Source organism: Mustela lutreola, chromosome 15, assembly GCF_030435805.1.
Source record: "Mustela lutreola isolate mMusLut2 chromosome 15, mMusLut2.pri, whole genome shotgun sequence".
In the NCBI taxonomy this organism is placed as follows: domain Eukaryota; kingdom Metazoa; phylum Chordata; class Mammalia; order Carnivora; family Mustelidae; genus Mustela; species Mustela lutreola.
Window position 1 is genome coordinate 33,132,236 of NC_081304.1, and position 18,500 is coordinate 33,150,735.

The window sequence follows — 18,500 nt, forward strand, 5'->3', positions numbered from 1 at the left end:
AGGGCACATACCTCAGTATTATCAAAGCCATCTATGAAAAACACACTGCAAGTATCATTCTCAATGGAGAAAACCTGAGAGCTTTTCCACTAAGCTCAGGAACTCGGCAGGATGTCCATTATCACCACTGCTATTCAACATAGTACTAGAAGTCCTAGCCTCAGCAATCAGACAACAAAAAGAAATTAAAGGCATCCAAATCAGCAAAGAATAAGTCAAACTATCACTCTTTGCAGATGATATGATACTATATGTGGAAAACCCAAAAGACTCCACTCCAAATCTGTTAGAACTTGTACAGGAATTCAGTAAATCAATGCACAGAAATCAGTTGCATTTCTTTTTTTTTTTTAATAAAGATTTTATTTATTCATTTGACAGACAGAGATCACAAGTAGGCAGAGAGAGAGGAAAGGCAGCAGGCTCCCCGCTGAGCAGAGAGCCCAATGCGGGGCTCAATCCCAGGACCCTGAGATCATGACCTGAGCCGAAGGCAGAGCTTCAACCCACTGAGCCACCCAGGCGCCCCTCAGTTGCATTTCTTTACATCAACAACAAGACAGAAAAAAGAGAAATTAAGGAGTCAACCCCATTTACAATTGCACCCAAAACCGTAAGATACCTAGGAATAAACCTAACCAAAGAGGCAAAGAATCTGTACTCAGAAAACTATAAAGTACTCATGAAAGAAACTGAGGAAGACACAAAGAAATGGAAAAATGTTCCATGCTCATGGATTGGGAGAACAAATATTATGAAAATGTCTATGCTACCTAAAGTAATCTACATGTTTAATGCAATCCCTATCAAAATACCATCCATTTTTTTCAAAGAAATGGACAAATAATCCTAAAATTTATATGGAACCAGAAAAGACCTCCAATAGCCAGATGAATGTTGAAAAAGAAAGCCAAAGTTGGCGGCATCACAATTCCAGATGTCAAGCTCTATTTCAAAGCTATAATCATCAAGATAGTACGATACTGGCAAAAAACCAGACACATAGATCAGTGGAACAGAATAGAGAGCCCAGAAATAGACCCTCAACTCTATGGTCAACTAATCTTTGACAAAGTAGGAAAGAATGCCCAATGGAAAAAAGTCTCTTCAAAAAATGGTTTTGGGAAAATTGGACAGCCACATGCAGAAAAATGAAACTGGACCGTTTCCTTACACCACACACGAAAATAGACTCAAAATGAAGGACCTCAATGAGAAAGGAATCCATCAAAATCCTTGAGGAATACAGGCAACAACCTCTTCAACTTCAGCTGCAGCAACTTCTTCCTAGGAACATCGGCAAAGCCAAGGGAAGCAAGAGCAAAAATGAACTACTGGGACTTCATCAAGATCAAAAGCTTTTGCACAGCAAAGGAAACAGTTAACAAAACCAAATGACAACTGACAGAATGGGAGAAGATATTTGCAAACGACATATCAGATAAAGGGCTAGTATCCAAAATCTATAAAGAACTTAGCAAACTCAACACCCAAAGAACAAATAATCCAATCAAGAAATGGGCAGAGGATATTTCTGCAAAGAAGACATCCATATGGTCAACAGACACATGAAAATGTGTTCCACATCACTTGGCATCAGAGAAATACAAATCAAAACCACAGTGAGATACCACCTCACACCAGTCAGAATGGCTAAAATTAACAAGTCAGGAAACGACAGATGCTGGCAAGGATGTGGAGAAAGGGAACCCTCCTACCCGTGTGGTGGGAATGCAAACTGGTGCAACCACTCTGGAAAACAGCATGGAGATTCCTCAAAAAGTTGAAAATAAAAGTGCTACCCTATGACCCGGCAATTGCACTACTGGGTATTTACCCTAAAGATAGAAATGTAGTGATCCAAAGGGGCATGTGCACCCGAATGTTCATAGCAGCAATGTCCACAATAGCCAAACTACAGAAAGAACCTAGATGTACACCAATGAATGGATAAAGAAGATGTGGTATATATACACAATGGAATACTATGCAGCCATCAAAAGAAATGAAATCTTGCCATTTGTGACAACGTGGATGGAACTAGAGGGTATTATGCTTAGCAAAATAAGTCAATTGGAGAAAGACAACTATCATATGATCTCCCTGAAATGAGGAAGTGGAGATGGAATGTAGGGGGGTTGGGGGGTAGGAAAAGAATTAATGAAACAAGATGGGATCGGGAGGGAGACAAATCAAAAGAGACTCCTAATCTCACAAAACAAACTGGGGGTTGCTGGGGGAGGGGCTAGGGAGAGGGTGGCGGGGTTGACACTGGGGAAGGTTATGTGCTATGGTGAGTGCTGTGAAGTGTGTAAACATGGCAATTCACAGACCAGTACCCCAGGGGCTAATAATACATTATATGTTAATTTTAAAAAAAAAAAAAATACCACTTTCCCAAAGTTAATGTTCCAAAACTGAAAAAAGATGTCAATTCCCCAAATTAAATGTAATTAAATCCATTAAAAAATGCAATTCTAGTCAAAATGTTTTCTGAAAGAGTAAATGTGCAAGAACCATCAAGAATATTTTGAGAACAAAAACAAAAATGAAGGCAAGTTTATCAAGTATTATGAAACATAGTAGTTAAAAACACTACAAATATTCAGTTAAGCAATATCAAACTGCTTTTTTTGCAGGTCAAAAACAATTGTATGTCGGCAATTTCATATGATCTAATCTCTATGAACAAATTTAAAAACAGAACAATGCAAATATGGGAATTTAGTCTATTAATAAAGGAGGCATTTCATATTGTTGGACAGAGTAGATTCTTAAAAAAACATTTCTTTTGGGAAAAAAAAAGAATTTACCTCAGACATCATCATGAAAAACAAATTATGAATGGTATAATGACATAAATGTTAAAATTTTTTTTAAATTCCACAAGAAAACAGGGGTCTTGGGGCACCTGGGTGACTCAGTGGGTTGGGCCTCTACCTTCAGCTCAGGTCATGATCTCAAGGGGATCACATTGGGCTCTCTGCTCAGCAGGGAACCTGATTCCCCTTCTCTCTCTGCCTGCCTCTCTGCCTACTTGTGATTTCTCTGTCAAATAAATAAATAAAATCTTAAAAAAAAAAGGGGTCATTTTTACAAACTTGGGAGTTAAGAGGACCTTCCAAATAAAAACATTAAACCTACAAACCATGAGTGCTTTTAATAGATCTATGTAAAATGAAAATTTTAAACTTTCGTTTAGCAGAATAAAAAAACCAAGTGACAACAGGAAGAAAGTACTTGCAAAAAGTGGTAACAAAAGCTTTTTTGCAAAAGTCCATCTAAAAAGCATTATTTCTTTTTGTTTCAGACTGTCATTTCTGTGACAGCTAGGTAAGGTTGAGTATCCTTTGAGATGTATACTGTCCATTTGTATTTCTTCCCACATTAACAGACTAATCCTAACCTTTACTTCATTTTCTATTACTTCATTTCTATTGAAGGGTCATGCTTATTTTAGGAAAATCTATGTATTTGGCAATCATCTTGTACTCTATTCATCTCTACTGGATTATTGCCACCAGTATCAAGCATTAATATATCCTATTTTAATAAATACACACATAGCCCAAAAATAAATGCTCACATAGATACTCAAATGATTTTTTTTCCCCCAGTAATCTCAACCTCCAATGTGGGGCTTGAACTCACAGCCCTGAGATCAAGAGTCACAGAATCCACTGACTTAGCCAACCAGGTGCCCCTTTAACAATATTCAACAAGTGTTATCAAGACCATCAATGATGAGAGGAAAATCTTTTCAACAAATGGTGCTAGGAAAGCTGATATCCACACACAAAGGAATGAAGCTGGACCCTTACCTAATACCATATACAAAATTAGCTATGAATTGTGTAAGACTGATGATTCACAGACCTGTACCCCTGAAGCAAATAATACATTACATGTTAATAAATAAGTAAATTAAAAAAAATTAAAAGTAGATCCAAGAGATTTATAAAATATAAGATCTAAAACTATAAAACTCTGGGACGCCTGGGTGGCTCAGGTGGTTAAGCGGCTGCCTTCAGCTCAGGTCATGATCCCAGCATCCTGGGATCGAGTCCCACATCAGGCTCCTTGCTTGGCGGGGAGCCTGCTTCTCCCTCTGCCTCTGCCTGCCACTCTGTCTGCCTGTGCTCGCTCTCGCTTCTCTTTGACAAATAAATAAAATAAAATCTTAAAAAAAAAAAAACACTATAAAACTCTTTGGGCGCCTAGGTGGTAAAGTCAGTTAAGTGTTGGACTCTTGGTTTTGACTCAGATCACGATCTCAGAATTGAGCCTTGTGTCGGGTTCCACATTCAGTGCAGTTTCTCTCTCTCTCTCTCTCTCTCTCTCCTTCTGCACCCCCCAGTCTCTCCCAAATAAATAAATCTTTTAAAAAAATGACAACAACAAAAAAAACCCCATAGAAAACTCTCATAAGAAAATATAGGGGAAAAGCTTCATAACATCAGCTTTAGCAAAGCTTTTTTGAAATACAACACCAAAGCACAGGCAACAAAAGGAAAAAAAAAAAAAAACAGATAAACTGGACTTTAACAAAATTAAAAACTGTTCCCATTAAAAGATACCAGCCACAGAGTGAAAAGGCAACCCAATGAATAGGAAAAAATATTTATAAATCATATTTGATAAGGGATTTTTAAAAAAGATGTATTTATTTTAGAGAGAGAGAGTGCACGTGCAAGCACATACACGTGGGGGTGAGGCAAAAGGAGAAGGGGAGAGAGAGAATCTCAGGCAGGCTCCCCATTGAGCCCAGAGCCCAACGCAGGGCTTGATCTCACAATGCTGGGCTCAATCTAACAACCCTGAGATCATGACCTTAGCCAAAATCAACAGTCAGATGCTTAACTAACTGAACCACCCAGGTGGCTCCATCTGATAAGGGATTAATATCCAGACACAGAACTCTTAAAACTCAAAAGCAAGGGGCACCTGAGTGGCTCAGTAAGTTAAGCCTCTGCCTTAGGCTCAGGTTATGATCTCAGGGTCCTGGGATCAAGCACCGCATCAGGCTGTCTGCTCAGCAGGGAGCCTGCTTCCCCACTCACTCTCTGCCTACTTATGATCTCTGTCTGTCAAATAAATAAATAAGATCTTAAAAAAAAAAAAAAAAAAACCCAACTCAAAAACAAAAAGCCAAAAATGCCCAGGACATTGAGTGGGCTCAGATGGTAGATGCTGTGACTCTTGATCTCAGGGTCATAACTCCGAGGCCCACCCTGGGTACAGAAATTACTTAAAAATAAAATCTTGAGGGGATGGGGAGAAAAAAACAACCTAACCCATTTCAAAAATGGGCAAAGGATCTCAATAGGTATTTCTCCAATGAAATGAAAATATAAACAAATGCCTGATAAACACTTTAAAATGTTCAACATCACTGATAAATGTGAATCAGAAACACAGTAAGACAAGAAAATACTACTACACACACATTTGTATGGCTATTATCAAAGACAAAACAAAACCACAAAATTTTAAGTGATGGGGAAGATGTGGAAAAACTGGAGCCTTTGTGCACTATTAGGTAGGAATGTAAAATGGTGCAACCTTTATAGAAAACTTTACAGCAGTTCCTCAAAAAATTAAAAACTGAATTACCATATGATACAGCAATTCCACTTTTATGTATATATGCCCAGAAAAATGGAAAGCAAGGTCTTAAAGAGATGAACACCTAACTTCATAGCTGCATTATTCACAATAGCCAAAAAGTAGTTGCCAAAGGATGTGAATCAAAGGATGTCCATCAAAGGATGAATGGATAAACAAAAAGTGGCATATACATACACACACAATGGAGTATCATCTAGCCACAAAATGGAAGAGAATTCTGACACATGCTCTATTACGAATGAGCCCTTATGCTAAGTGAAATAAGCAAGCCACAAAATTAAGTTTGTACTTATACAAGGTACCTAGAACAATCAAATTTATAGAGACAGGCAGTGAATAGTGGCTGCCAGGCACTGGGAGGAGGAAGAGTAGAGAGCTATTTATTGTTTAATAGGTAGAGAGATTCTGTTATGCAAGAGAAAAGGAGTTCTGGGGATAGATGGTGATGGTAGCACAACAATGTGCATGTACTTTATCCCACTGAACAGTACTACTTAAAAGAGGTTAGGACAGCAAATTCTGTTTAACAAATCGTAGTAAATTTCTTTTAAAAATTGAACATAGAATTATCACATGATTCAGGAATGCCATTCTACGTATATACCCCAAAGAACTGAAAGTAGAGACTCAAATAGATATTTGCACACCCATATTCATAACAACATTAATCACAATAGCCAAAAGATGGAACCATTGCAAATGTCCATCGATGGATGAATGGACAGATGAAATGTGGTACATACATACAATGGAGTATTATTCAGCCTTAAAAAGGAATCAATTTCTGATACATGAGACAATATAGATGAATCTTAAAGATACTATGCAAAATATTATGCAAAAGTGAAATAAGTCAGACATAAAAAGACAAATATTATATGGTTTCAGTTATGTGAGATATCTAAAATAGACAAATTCATTTAAATAGAAAGTGGAACAGTGGTTGCCAGGAGTTAGGGTCAGGGTGGAGCTATTATTTAATGGGTATAGAGTTTCAGTTTTATAAGATGAAAAGCAGTTCTGTGACTGCATAGTGGTGATGGTTGTACAACAGTGTCAATGTACTTAATGCAACAGAACTAAACACCTCAAAATATCTATAATGGTAAGTTTTTGTTAATGTACATTTTACCACAGTAAAAAAGACATAGGTAAAAAAAAAAAAAAGCATATATACTTAAGAAAGTGAAAACATGCAGCAAACTCTTTCTTGACTCCACACCCCCTCCAGGTACCACCCAATTCGTCATGAATCTTCTTGGAGCTGTGCAATAAAGCTCTAGTTTCTCATTGTGTGCACCCTTCAGTGCTCCTCCATGGGAATGATTTTTAAAAGGGCCAACATACTTCAACTCAACACCTCTCAATGGTACAACAATTCCACTTCTTTCTTGAGATACTATCCCTTCTAATTTTTCTTCTCCCTTAATGATTAAATTCTTCTCAATTTCCTTTACTGGACTCCCCTTCATTACCTAAGGCCTTTAAATATTAAAATGCCCCAGAGGCAAAACTTCTCTTCTCCATTTAAACTTCCTCCATACTTGATCTTATTCAGTCCTTGACTTTAAATAGTATCTGATACTGCTGACTCCCAACTGTTTATATCCAGCTGTGACTATACATGCTTCAGGTTTATAGACCATTCACCTGCCTAGAAGACATCTTACTAGAATAACTAGGAGACCTCTCCAACCTAAAATGTTTAAACAAGAATTCCTACCTTCCTATCCCTCAAATCCCTCCCCAAACCCCACACCAGCTTTTTCCTTACTTGATTTGCATCTAAATTAATGTTAGTACCAGTCACTAAGTTGCTTGGGACAAAAACTTAATCATTCTTAGTTGTTGTTTTTTTTTTTTCTTTCCCCAAAACACCATCCAGCCTTTCTTATCAGGGTTGTGGAAAAGAACTGAGCCCTCTTGGTCTAAAATATCCATTATTAAGTAATGAACTGACTTTTCTTCTATGCATTTGGAATAGGAATAGTTATGTACCATCCTTGGGAGAATTAACGAAGATGGGAACCTCAGACAAGAAGGGCTGCTAGACAATGAGCAAGTCCACCTACCCACTGTAGTAACTCCAGAACAGGCCACCATATTTCACATACACTAGAGTTGTAGGCTGTTTCACAACTCCCACTCAACACCTTTCAGACCCTTCTCCATACAACAAGCAAAGTAATCTCTGTAAAAGGTAAATCAGATCACAAATGTCATCCCCCAGCCCCCATTTTCATTCTCTAGAAATTTAATCTTAAAATCAGAATAAAACTCAAACTCTTTATCCAGGTTTTACACATCCATACCTGATAGAGACCTTGCCTACCCCACTGACTCACCTCCTAGTATTCTCCCCGTTTGTTCATCATATTCAACCATACTGGTATTCTTTCAAGCTTTCAAACATGCAGAACACCAAATCCTTTATCAGGGACCTTGTGTTTTCTGTTCTGTTTACCCTGAACAACGTGTCCCACAGATCTTTGCATGGCTGCCACCTGCTCAACTTTTAGGTCTCAGTTCAGATGTTGCCTTCTCAGAGACTCTCTCTTACCACCCTAACCTCAGCAGCACATTCCTCATCTTCCCATGCCATTCCTCTGTTGTTTCCTTCACAGCACTTTTTACTAACTGAAAATGTTTACTTTTCTACACATGTTAATATCCAATTTTCACCACATGAATATATGAAAGCAAGATTCAAGGGGTTAAGGATTTTGTCTTGTTTACTGCCCAGCACAGAATATGCAACCAAGAAATGATAGCTCTGCATAGTAGAAAATACACAGTGAGCTCTGAATGGGAGAAAACGATGTATATATATATATATAGTTTAAATTCATTGTAAGAAAGACATTTAAATATTATTATTCTGAAAATAACCCATTCTCTAGCTTCCAAAATACACGAAAAGGATCCACTTACAGTTTCGTATGTAACAACCAGCAACTGATGACTTTGCCAAGAGCTCCATTCCCAAATCCTGTAATCTGCCAGAGTTTTCAGTTCCACAAGCAGCCAGAGCCTGGTCAGTAGAAAAAAGGCTTGCCTGCATGTCTCCAGAAGCAGCACTGCTACCTTTGATTTCTGAAAGCGTATTCTTTACATCAGTTTTCATACATCGAACTTCAGCCATCTGAGTTTTGAGTCTTTTTAGCATCTTTAAATCAGAGGGAACTCGCCACATTGCCTGCTGCTTCCTTTGGTCTTTATCTTTTCGAGAATATGAGGCTTTAGAGAGAAAGTTACAAGTCATGTTAATATAGACTTTAACATGCATTATGATGTTAATATATGCAAACCTGAGGTGTAAAAAAGCTAAGGTGCTTTAGGTGGTATTAATAATAAAAGCACACATTAAATTCCATTAATGAAAATAAAAATAGATACAAGTACCCTAACTTTATTTATACCTTCGAAGTTAAAATCTGGGTCACATTATAACCACTCAAATCTGATTTATTTACTTATTTATTTTTAATATCTTATTTATTTATTTGAGAGATAGAGAGAGACAATGAAAGAGAGAGAATATGAGAAGAGAAGATCAGCAGGAGAAGCAAATTTCCTGCTGAGCAGGGAGTCTGATGCAGGACTCAATCCCAGGACTCCAGGATCATGACCTGAGCCGAAGGCAGTCGCTCAACCAACTGAGCCATCCATGCGCCCCTGAATTAGTTATTTAATTCTAAAAGTTTAAATAAACCACTCTACTAACTACGCTTTCTTCTTTATGCTTCTTCATTTTTCTCAAATTTCCTACACTGAGCTTTTATCTTCATAATTGAAAAAATAATGAAGGAAACCACCCCCCAGAAGCCAAACTGCCAATACATAGTATGGACAAATACATATATTCCAACTAAGTTTAAAAAGTTGTCCAATGTAGTTACAGCTATTTAAGTGCCAAAAAACATCATAAAAGAATGGTTTCCTGTCATGGATTCTTTGCAGTCTCTAAAGTAACAATGTTTTCTCTTTTCCCAGAGAAAGTAGCTGTTTTTCAATCCACCCTCCTACCCCACAAATATTAAAGAGAGATGCTTATTTTGAATATCAAAGAACATTATGACTGACTCAAAGCAAGAAGAAACCAAGCCCTACAAACAAAAAATGGGGGACCAATAGGCACTAACCAGACAAAGAACAAGTCCTTATTAGAAGGAATGATACCTGAACTTGCCTATGTATTCCAACAACCTTCTACCATAAAAGAGGAAGTAACACTGTATTGTGTTCAACAGCCATTCCCCCACTTCTAACTTGCCAAAAGGACTCAGATTGTGTTCAGGAATCAGATGGTAGGCGCCAGTGTGCTCAAGGAGGTTAGATCCCTTCTTTGCCCTGGAGCCTATGGGTCCAGGAATGGCTTAATAAGCTCATTCCTCTGACAGTGTTTAGGGATACCTGACTCACTTCCAGACAAAAGTCTTCTGGGAAAGATTCTTCTATCTTAATAGGAGATTTTATTGTCTTTGTTTATTTAAGAAACATCCATAAAGAGCTTACTGAATTAAATTAAGTCATTTAATTCTCTCATATCAATCCTCTGAGATAACTAAATTCTATTTTTATCTTCATTTTATTTTATTTATGGGGGGAAGAAGCAGAGGGAGAGAGAGAATCTTAAACAGGCTCCATGCTACGCCTGGGGCCCAACATGGGGCTTGATCCCATGACTTGGCCAAAACCAAGAGTTGGACACTTAACTGACTGAGCCACCCAGTAAAAGGCACCCATAAAAAGAATTTTCTATAAATGAGGTAAGTAAGGAGAAATTTTAGAAATCCCTGAATTTGGTCTCAGATCTACCATTTAATTGCTGGAACTTTATAGAAGTCCAGCAACTTCTGAATCCATTATTTATTTGTAAAACAAAGACAATAATATATACCCAACAGGGTTGTCACAAGGCTCAAAAAACTCAATGTTCATGAAATCATTCTGTGGTGTAGTCCTCATCCAACCCCTCTCCATCAAGATGTTACAAATGTTTTCTAAAACCCTAATCAGGTATTACTTTCCTGCTTAAAATCATTCATGCAAGCACCAGCAGGACATCTGAGGCCCTTGTCTCTCAGTGGCTTGATCTTCCACCTCTACCCCAAATTACTTAGTATTACTTAGTATTACCTGCAACTCTGTAATACAAAAGCAATACCATACCCCACTTCTATACTTTACAACACATTCTATTCCCTTCTCCCTCTTTCTGTTAACCCAAACCAGAGGAAATCTGAAATGTCTACTCCTTTAGGCACCTAAACCACCAAGAGAGGCATCTTGTCTTCCAAGTCAATTCTTTCCTAATTATTTATAGTACATGGAGTATACTTCTATTGCAGCACTGTCACATTACAGTAAGGAAGACAAACATATAGACTGTGAACTTATGGTGGAGATTATATCTTAGTGATCTTTGTATTTCAGGCCAAACAACTTATGGCACACAATACTCAAAATGTTTGGCTAAATAAAATCTTGCACCTGACATCTACATGGACTATATGAAAATCTATATTATTTTCTATACTGGACAAGGACTTTTTTTCTTCTTTTAAGATTTTATTTATTTATTTGACAGACGGAGATCACAAGTAGGCAGAGGCAGGCAGAGAGAGAAGAAGGGAAGCAGGCTCCCCCTGAGCAGAGAGCCCGATACAGGGCTCCATCCCAGGACCCTGGGATCATGACCTGAGCCAAAGGCAGAGGCTTTAACCCACTGAGCCAGCCAGGCGCCCCAGACAAGGATTTTAAAAAGTAAAATTCCCAGATGGGAAAATACAAAAAAAAAAAAAAAAAAAAAAAAAAATCAAACCTCCTTCATCTGATAGACAACTACTCAGCCTGTTTCAAATGCCAGGCATTTTGCTGGGCAGGGAATACGACAGTGAACAAGGTGAATCCTTGGCCTTTGCCCTCAAAGCTCACAGTCCAGCTGGAAAAGTGAAAAATAATTTCAGTACCAAGTGATAACTGCCAACACAGGAAACTGTAATGAGATCTTATACCATAGGAACCTGACAATTTAATACTGTACTGAAAATAAGCCTTTCTGAATGTGCCAGATTACAAGGTTAATTAGAATTGAGTCTTGTCTATATCAATTCTTTCATATCGTTCAGTTATGGCCTTCAAGACTGACAGTTCTCTAAACCTTCTCCTCCAAACTTCAGTATCTATCAATGGCAACACTATTCTGGTCCCCTAGGCTTCTTCAGTCCTCCTTACCACACTCCATTCCACTGCCAAGCCCTATAACTCTATCTTCGCAAGATTCCAAATATTATCACTGCCATGCTACAAGTAAAATCTTAATTATATACAGAATAGATTACTGTATTCTTTAGAGGTTAAGTAGAACTTCTATAATGTCAGAAGATTCTGAAGACCTTACCTCAGATCCATGTATTTTTGAGCATATGATGATTAGAAAATATTTAGAAATGTATGAATTTGCCCTCTGGGGCAACACCTTCCACAGAATAACCCCACCTGACTTTCTATTTCTACTTACTACTAAATGTACCATAAAATCTGGTTCAACCATATTATCTATCATTCATACCCTGATGCCTCTTAAGATGTTCCTTTTATAGTACAGTGGTTAAGAACATGAACTTGCAGTAAGTCTGATACATAATAGATTCACTCAATATGTATTGAAAAAAAAGAATGAGAGGAAAATAAAGGACCACTATGAACAACAATTCTTACTAAGACAACAATGCTTTTAAAAAGTTTATTTATTTGACAGAGAGAGAGGAACACAAGCAGGGGAAGTGGGAGAGGGAGAAACAGGGTTCCCGCTGAGCACAGAGCCCAATGCGGGGCTCGATCTCAGGACCCTGGGATTATGACTTGAGCCAAAGGCAGACACTTAACAACGGAACTACCCAAGCGCCCCTGACAACAAATTTTTGATAACCTAGATGTAATGGACAAATACCCTAAAAGACGATCTGCCAAAAATCCAAGAAGAAATAGTATGAAGAGGGCTATATCCACTTTCTATTATCTCCAAGAACAGAAGTAGAGGGAGTACGTCCAAACTCAATCTGAGGCATTAATCTAGTATCAAAACCAAAGACATTACAAGAAAACTGCAGACCAGTATCTCTCATGAACAGAGATACTAAGACCAGGGGTGCCTGGGTGGCTCAGTGGGTTAAGCCTCTGCCTTCAGCTCAGGTCATGATCTCAGAGTCCTGGGATCGAGCCCTACACTGGGCTCTCTGCTGGGCTGGGAGGCTGCTTCTCCTACTCTCTCTCTGCCTGCCTCTCTGCCTACTTGTAGTCTCTCTTTCTCTCTATCAAATAAATAAATAAAATCTTAAAAAAAAAAAAAAAGAGAGAGAGATACTAAAACCCTCAGCAAAATATTAGCAAGTTGAAACTAACCATGTATAAAAAGAATTATATACCAGGTATGCAAGGCTGGTTTGACATTCAAAAAAATCAATACATGTAATCCATCACATTGTATCAATAGATGCAGAAAAAGCATTTGACAAAATCTAACCTCCATTCATGAATTAAAAATAAAAAACTCTTAGTAAACTAGGAATAGAGGAAAACATCTTCAACCTGATAACGAATAGCTATGAAAAACCTATAGCTGAGTACGTGGGTGGCTCAGTGGGTTAAAGTCTCTGCCTTTGCTCAGGTCATGATCCCAGGGTCCTGGGATCGAGCCCCACATAGGGCTCTCTGCTCAGCAGGGAGTCTGCTTTTTCCTCTCTGCCTGCCTCTCTGCCTACTTGTGATCCCTATCTGTCAAATAAATAAGTAAATAATATCTTAGAACAAATAAACAAAAAAACCTATAGCTAACATCATATTCAATGGTGAAAACCTTGAGGCTTTCCCACCAAGATCAGGAACAAGGCAAAAATGTCCCTTTTTACCACTCCTTTTCAACACTGTACCGGAAGTTCTAGCTAATACAATAAGATAAGAAGAAGAAAATGAAAAGGTATAGGTTGAGAAGGAAAAAAAATAAAGAACCAAAATAAACTGAAAACCAAGCAAGCATTTTAATAAAAAGGAGGCTGGATCTTTCTAAATATTAGCTTTTAATATCCTCTCACAGATATGTTACCTTCAATTTGTTTCCAAGACTCCATTTTCTTGGTTTCTCTCCCTTCCAAAGGCTCTTTAACCTGGTTCCTCTTCCACACACTCAGTAAAAAGAGACGTTCACCAAAATCATGTCCCTGGCCCTTTTCTCATTAAAATTTTCTTAAAACTCTCTCTTCTACAACATCACTCATCAACAGGGAAATACAAATCAAAACCACAATGAGATACCACCTCACACCAGTCAGAATGGCTAAAACTAACAAGTCAGGGAATGACAGATGCTGGTGAGGATGCCTAGAAAAGGGAACCCTCCAACACTGTTGGTGGGAATGCAAGCTGGTGCAACCACTCTGGAAAACAGCATGGAGGCTCCTCAAAAAGCTGAAAATAGAGCTACCCTACGACCCAGCAATCACACTACTGGATATTTACTCTAAAGATACAAATGTAGTGATCCGAAGGGACACATGCACCCGAATGTTTATAGCAGCAATGTCCACAATAGGCAAACTATGGAAAGAACCTAGATGTCCATCAACAGATGAATGGATAAAGAAGATGTGGTATATATGTACAATGGAATACTATGCAGCCATCAAAAGAAATGAAATCTTGCCATTTGCAATGACGTGAATGGAACTAGACAGTATTATGCTGAGTGAAATAAGTCAATCGGAGAAAAACAATTATCATATTATCTCCCTGATATGAGGAATTTGAGAGGCAAAATGGGGGGTTTAGGAGGTAGAGAATGAAAAAATAAAACAAGATGGGATCGGGAGAGAGACAAACCATAAGAGACTCTTAATCTCACAAAACAAACTGAGGGTTCTCAGGGGGAGTGGGGTAAGGAGAGGCTGGTTGGGTTATGGAAATTGGGGAGGGTATGTGCTATGGGGAGTGCTGTGAAGTGTGTAAGCCTGACAATTCACAGACCTGTACCCCTGGGGCAATAATATAATAATATAATTAACATATAATAACATTATATGTTAATTTAAAAAAAGATGCATATTTTAAAAAACCTCTCTCTTCTACAATCTTACTCCTTTAGTTTGAATTGTCTAGTATTACCTCCAAGCAAATAATTGCCTATATTCCAGTTCTTAATTTTTAGCTATCTACTAAGTATCTCTACTTTGATATCCCACGGGCATGTCAAACTCAAGATATTTAAAGACTTGGTCTTCCTCTCTACTATCCCCCCCCCCCCACTTCTGAGTCATAAGCTGAAACTCAGGTCATTTCATTTATATAAATTTTTCATAGAAAACTAATTTTTGGATAACTGAGATATTCTGTTTACAGTTTGCATTCATTTTTCCAATGACATTGAATATTTTTCAAAAATATGATTTTACCTATTTATAAAATATGCATGGCTAACCTAGAATTTTTCAGACATAACTGTATTGTTGGATTCTTTTTTCTTTTCTTTTTATAAGATTTTATTTATGGGGCACCTGGGTGGCTCAGTGAGTTAAGCCTCTGCCTTCGGCCCAGATCATGATCTCAGAGTCCTGGGACTGAACCCTACATTGGGCTCTCTGCGTGGCAGGGAGCCTGCCTCCTCCTCTCTCTGCCTGCCTCTCTCCCTACTTGTGATCTCTCTCTCTGTCAAATAAATAAATAAAATCTTTTAATCTTTATTTATTTATTTGACAAAGAGAGATCACAAGTAGGCAGAAAGGCAGGCAGAAAGACAGAAGCGGGGAAGGAGGCGCCCCACGGAGCAGAGAGCCTGACATGGGACTCAATCCCAGGACCCTAAGATCATGACCTGAGCCGAAGGCAGAGGCTCAACCCACTGAGCCACCCAGGTGCCCTTGTTGAATATTTTCAAACAACTTTGACTGTTTTCTCTTTGGGATATACTCCTAGAAGTGAAGTTATAGGATTAAAGAACAGAGGTATTTTAAATCTAGTAGAAAAATTTCCTTCAGGGGCACCTGGGTGGCTCAGTCAGTTAAGCATCTGACTCTTGATTTCAGCTCAGATCATGATCTCAGGTTTGTGAGACTGAGCCCCATGTTGGGATCTATGCTGGATGCGGAATTACTTGAGATTCTCTCTCTCTTCCTCTGCTCTGCCCCCTACTTGCATGCATACGCACTTTCTCTTCCTCTCTTTAAAAAAAAAAAAAAAAAAAAATCCAGAGTGCCTGGGTGGCTTACTCATTTGGGGTCTGCCTTCGGCTTGGGTCATGATCCCGAGTCTGGGATCAAGCCTCACCTAGGGCTCCCTGCTCGGTGGGGAGCCTGCTTCTCCTCTCCCACTCCCCCTGCTGTGTTCCCTCTCTCACTGTATCTCCTTCTGTCAAATAAATAAATAAAATCTTTAAAAAAAAATTCCTTTAAAAAGGTTAAGCCAATGTACACATCCACCTGCAGAACCACAACTTGTCTGTTTCACTATATCTTTGTAAATAATACAGGTTATAATTTAAGTAAAACCTTTGTCAAGGTGTTAATTTTTTTAAAAAAGCTATTTCTTGGGGTGCCTGGTTGGTTCAGTTGGTAGAGCATGTGACTCCTGATCTCAGGGTTGTGAGTTTGAGCTCATGTTCGGTGTAAGAATTATGTAAAAATAAAATCTTCAAGAAAAAAAAAAAAAGGCTATTTCTTTCTTTATTACAAGAACTATGTGTGATTTTTATTTTCTTTGTAATTTTCTGTATTTCCAAATTTTCTACAATAAAAATACCTATGAATAATGTAAAATTATAAATAGTGATAAATTTTATAGAACTTCAAGTACAAAACAAAATGTACTTGGATCACAGATGAAAGGCAAGTATTTCATAACATGACTGAGGATAATCTTTCAAATTAAGGACCCAGACTTTCAGGAAGTATATCTTAGAAAGAAGAGGCCTAAATAATCCAGGTTCCCATAACCCCTGACTAGAGCAGCTCTGTGTGTTTTCTACACTGAAGATCTGCCTCAGACTTTGAAAAATGAGTTTTGCTGCTTTAAAGGAGCATCAAAATTACCGTTCTAAATCAATGATATCTGATTTGTGTGATATTAAGAAGGTAGGAAAACACTGAGTATACATTAGAAAGTTTCCTAACAAAAATTATTTTTAAAATGTGGCATTTCAAGTTAATCCTTAGCTATTCAAAATGACTGCCTAAGAGTTTCAAAAAGTGCAGGTTTATGGGGCGCCTGGGTGGCTCAGTGGGTTAAAGCCTCTGCCTTCAGCTCAGGTCATGATCCTAGGGTCGTGGGATCAAGCCCCACAGCGGGCTCTCTGCTCAGCAGGGAGCCTGCTTCTTCCTCTATCTCTGCCTGCTTTTCTGCCTGCTTGTGATCTCCGTCTGTCAAATAAATAAATCAAATCTTTAAAAATTTTTTCAAAAAACTTAAAAAAAAAAAAAGTCCAGGTTTGAGTATACATCTAATGTGTGTGTGTATACATATTACAGTAATACAGATATAACTTCTAACAACCTTTGCAAATAAAACAATGATGTTAATTGGTATACATTTTTAGGCTACAGAGAATCAAAGCATGAAACCATCTTTTTCTATATTCAATTTAGACACAGTTCCACTTAGAAGTTAGGGTATTCACACAAAATTCTAAGCCCATTTACAAAGAGAACAACTGTGTTTCATACAAATCAAACTGTAAATCAGACACGATGTAATGCCAAACAATATACAAACATTCTAACAGTTTATGTCATTGTTGCGCTAAAACACCACTGAACAATAATGACCAAAAAATTAATATGATTAATATAAATGTCAATTTTATGATATACAATGAAAATTCAATTTGCTACAGAATCATCCAACATTTAAATGAGACACTTGGATTAAAATCAAGAATTCTTCTGAAGAATCACAGAAAAAAGTAAACTTATTGTTAGTATTTTACCTGTGGGCTGCAAAAGTGAAGCAGGTGGGCGAGGCTGTAAGCCCCACAAATTTTCCATACTACTCCGGTCCTTAAGGTCCAACAAATGTATTAAAATTAATGGATCAATGTCTAATAAACTACTGGTAGCAGCAGAGCATAAATGTGCTCTTCTTGACATTCTGCTGCTGGCACCCACGTAGCCATGGTTACTACCTGCAAAAGAAACAGAGATGTAGAAAATGCATGCTACATATCTGCTCAATTAAAAGAAAAAGTAAATTGGTTCGTGTTGTTTGGATACTTGTCTATGGACCTATCTTTTAGAAGATGGTATGTCACATTTATGAGAAGCAGAAAGGAGAAACAAGATTGCCAGAGAGGTGAACACAAGCATAGTGACTAAGCACTGGCCTCATTACTACCCAGAAATCAGAAGGAACCCTCAACACCATCCTTAGCCCTAGAAATAAAAAGATATATTTTTTTTATAATAAAAAGCATATATGGGGGTGCTTGGGTGGTTCAGTGGGTTAAGCCGCTGCCTTTGGCTCGGGTCATGATCCCAGGGTCCTGGGATCGAGCCTTGCATCGGGCTCTCTGCTCAGCAGGGAGCCTGCTTCCTTCTCTCTCTCTCTGCCTGCCTCTCTGCCAAATAAATAAATAAAATCTTAAAAAAAAATTTAAAAAAAAGCATATATGAAAGATGAGAGTAAGAAAAGGAGAGTATGTCCTATAATCCAGTGGTCTTGAAAGAAAGACAAATCTTCATGATATCACAAATCCCTAGGAACTAGACACCATCTTGAAAGAAAGACAAATCTTCATGATATCACAAATCCCTAGGAACTAGACACCAAAACAGTAATCTTCTTGTGGAGTTTTCAGACTGAAACTGATGGACAAGATAGACACCTGT

General features: G+C 38.0%; 1 protein-coding gene across 8 annotated transcripts in view; it reads right to left on the bottom strand.

The window, feature by feature from the left end:
• Nucleotides 1-18,500, bottom strand: part of TRIM37 (tripartite motif containing 37) — a 150,942-nt gene that overhangs the window by 44,209 nt on the left and 88,233 nt on the right. For all 8 annotated transcript variants that reach the window (XM_059149320.1, XM_059149318.1, XM_059149324.1 and 5 more), the window contains 2 exons: nt 17,603-17,797; nt 8,560-8,865 (listed from right to left, as the gene is read on the bottom strand). In XM_059149320.1, the coding sequence (XP_059005303.1) occupies nt 8,560-8,865; nt 17,603-17,797 (501 nt within the window). The remainder of the gene's footprint in view (nt 1-8,559; nt 8,866-17,602; nt 17,798-18,500) is intronic.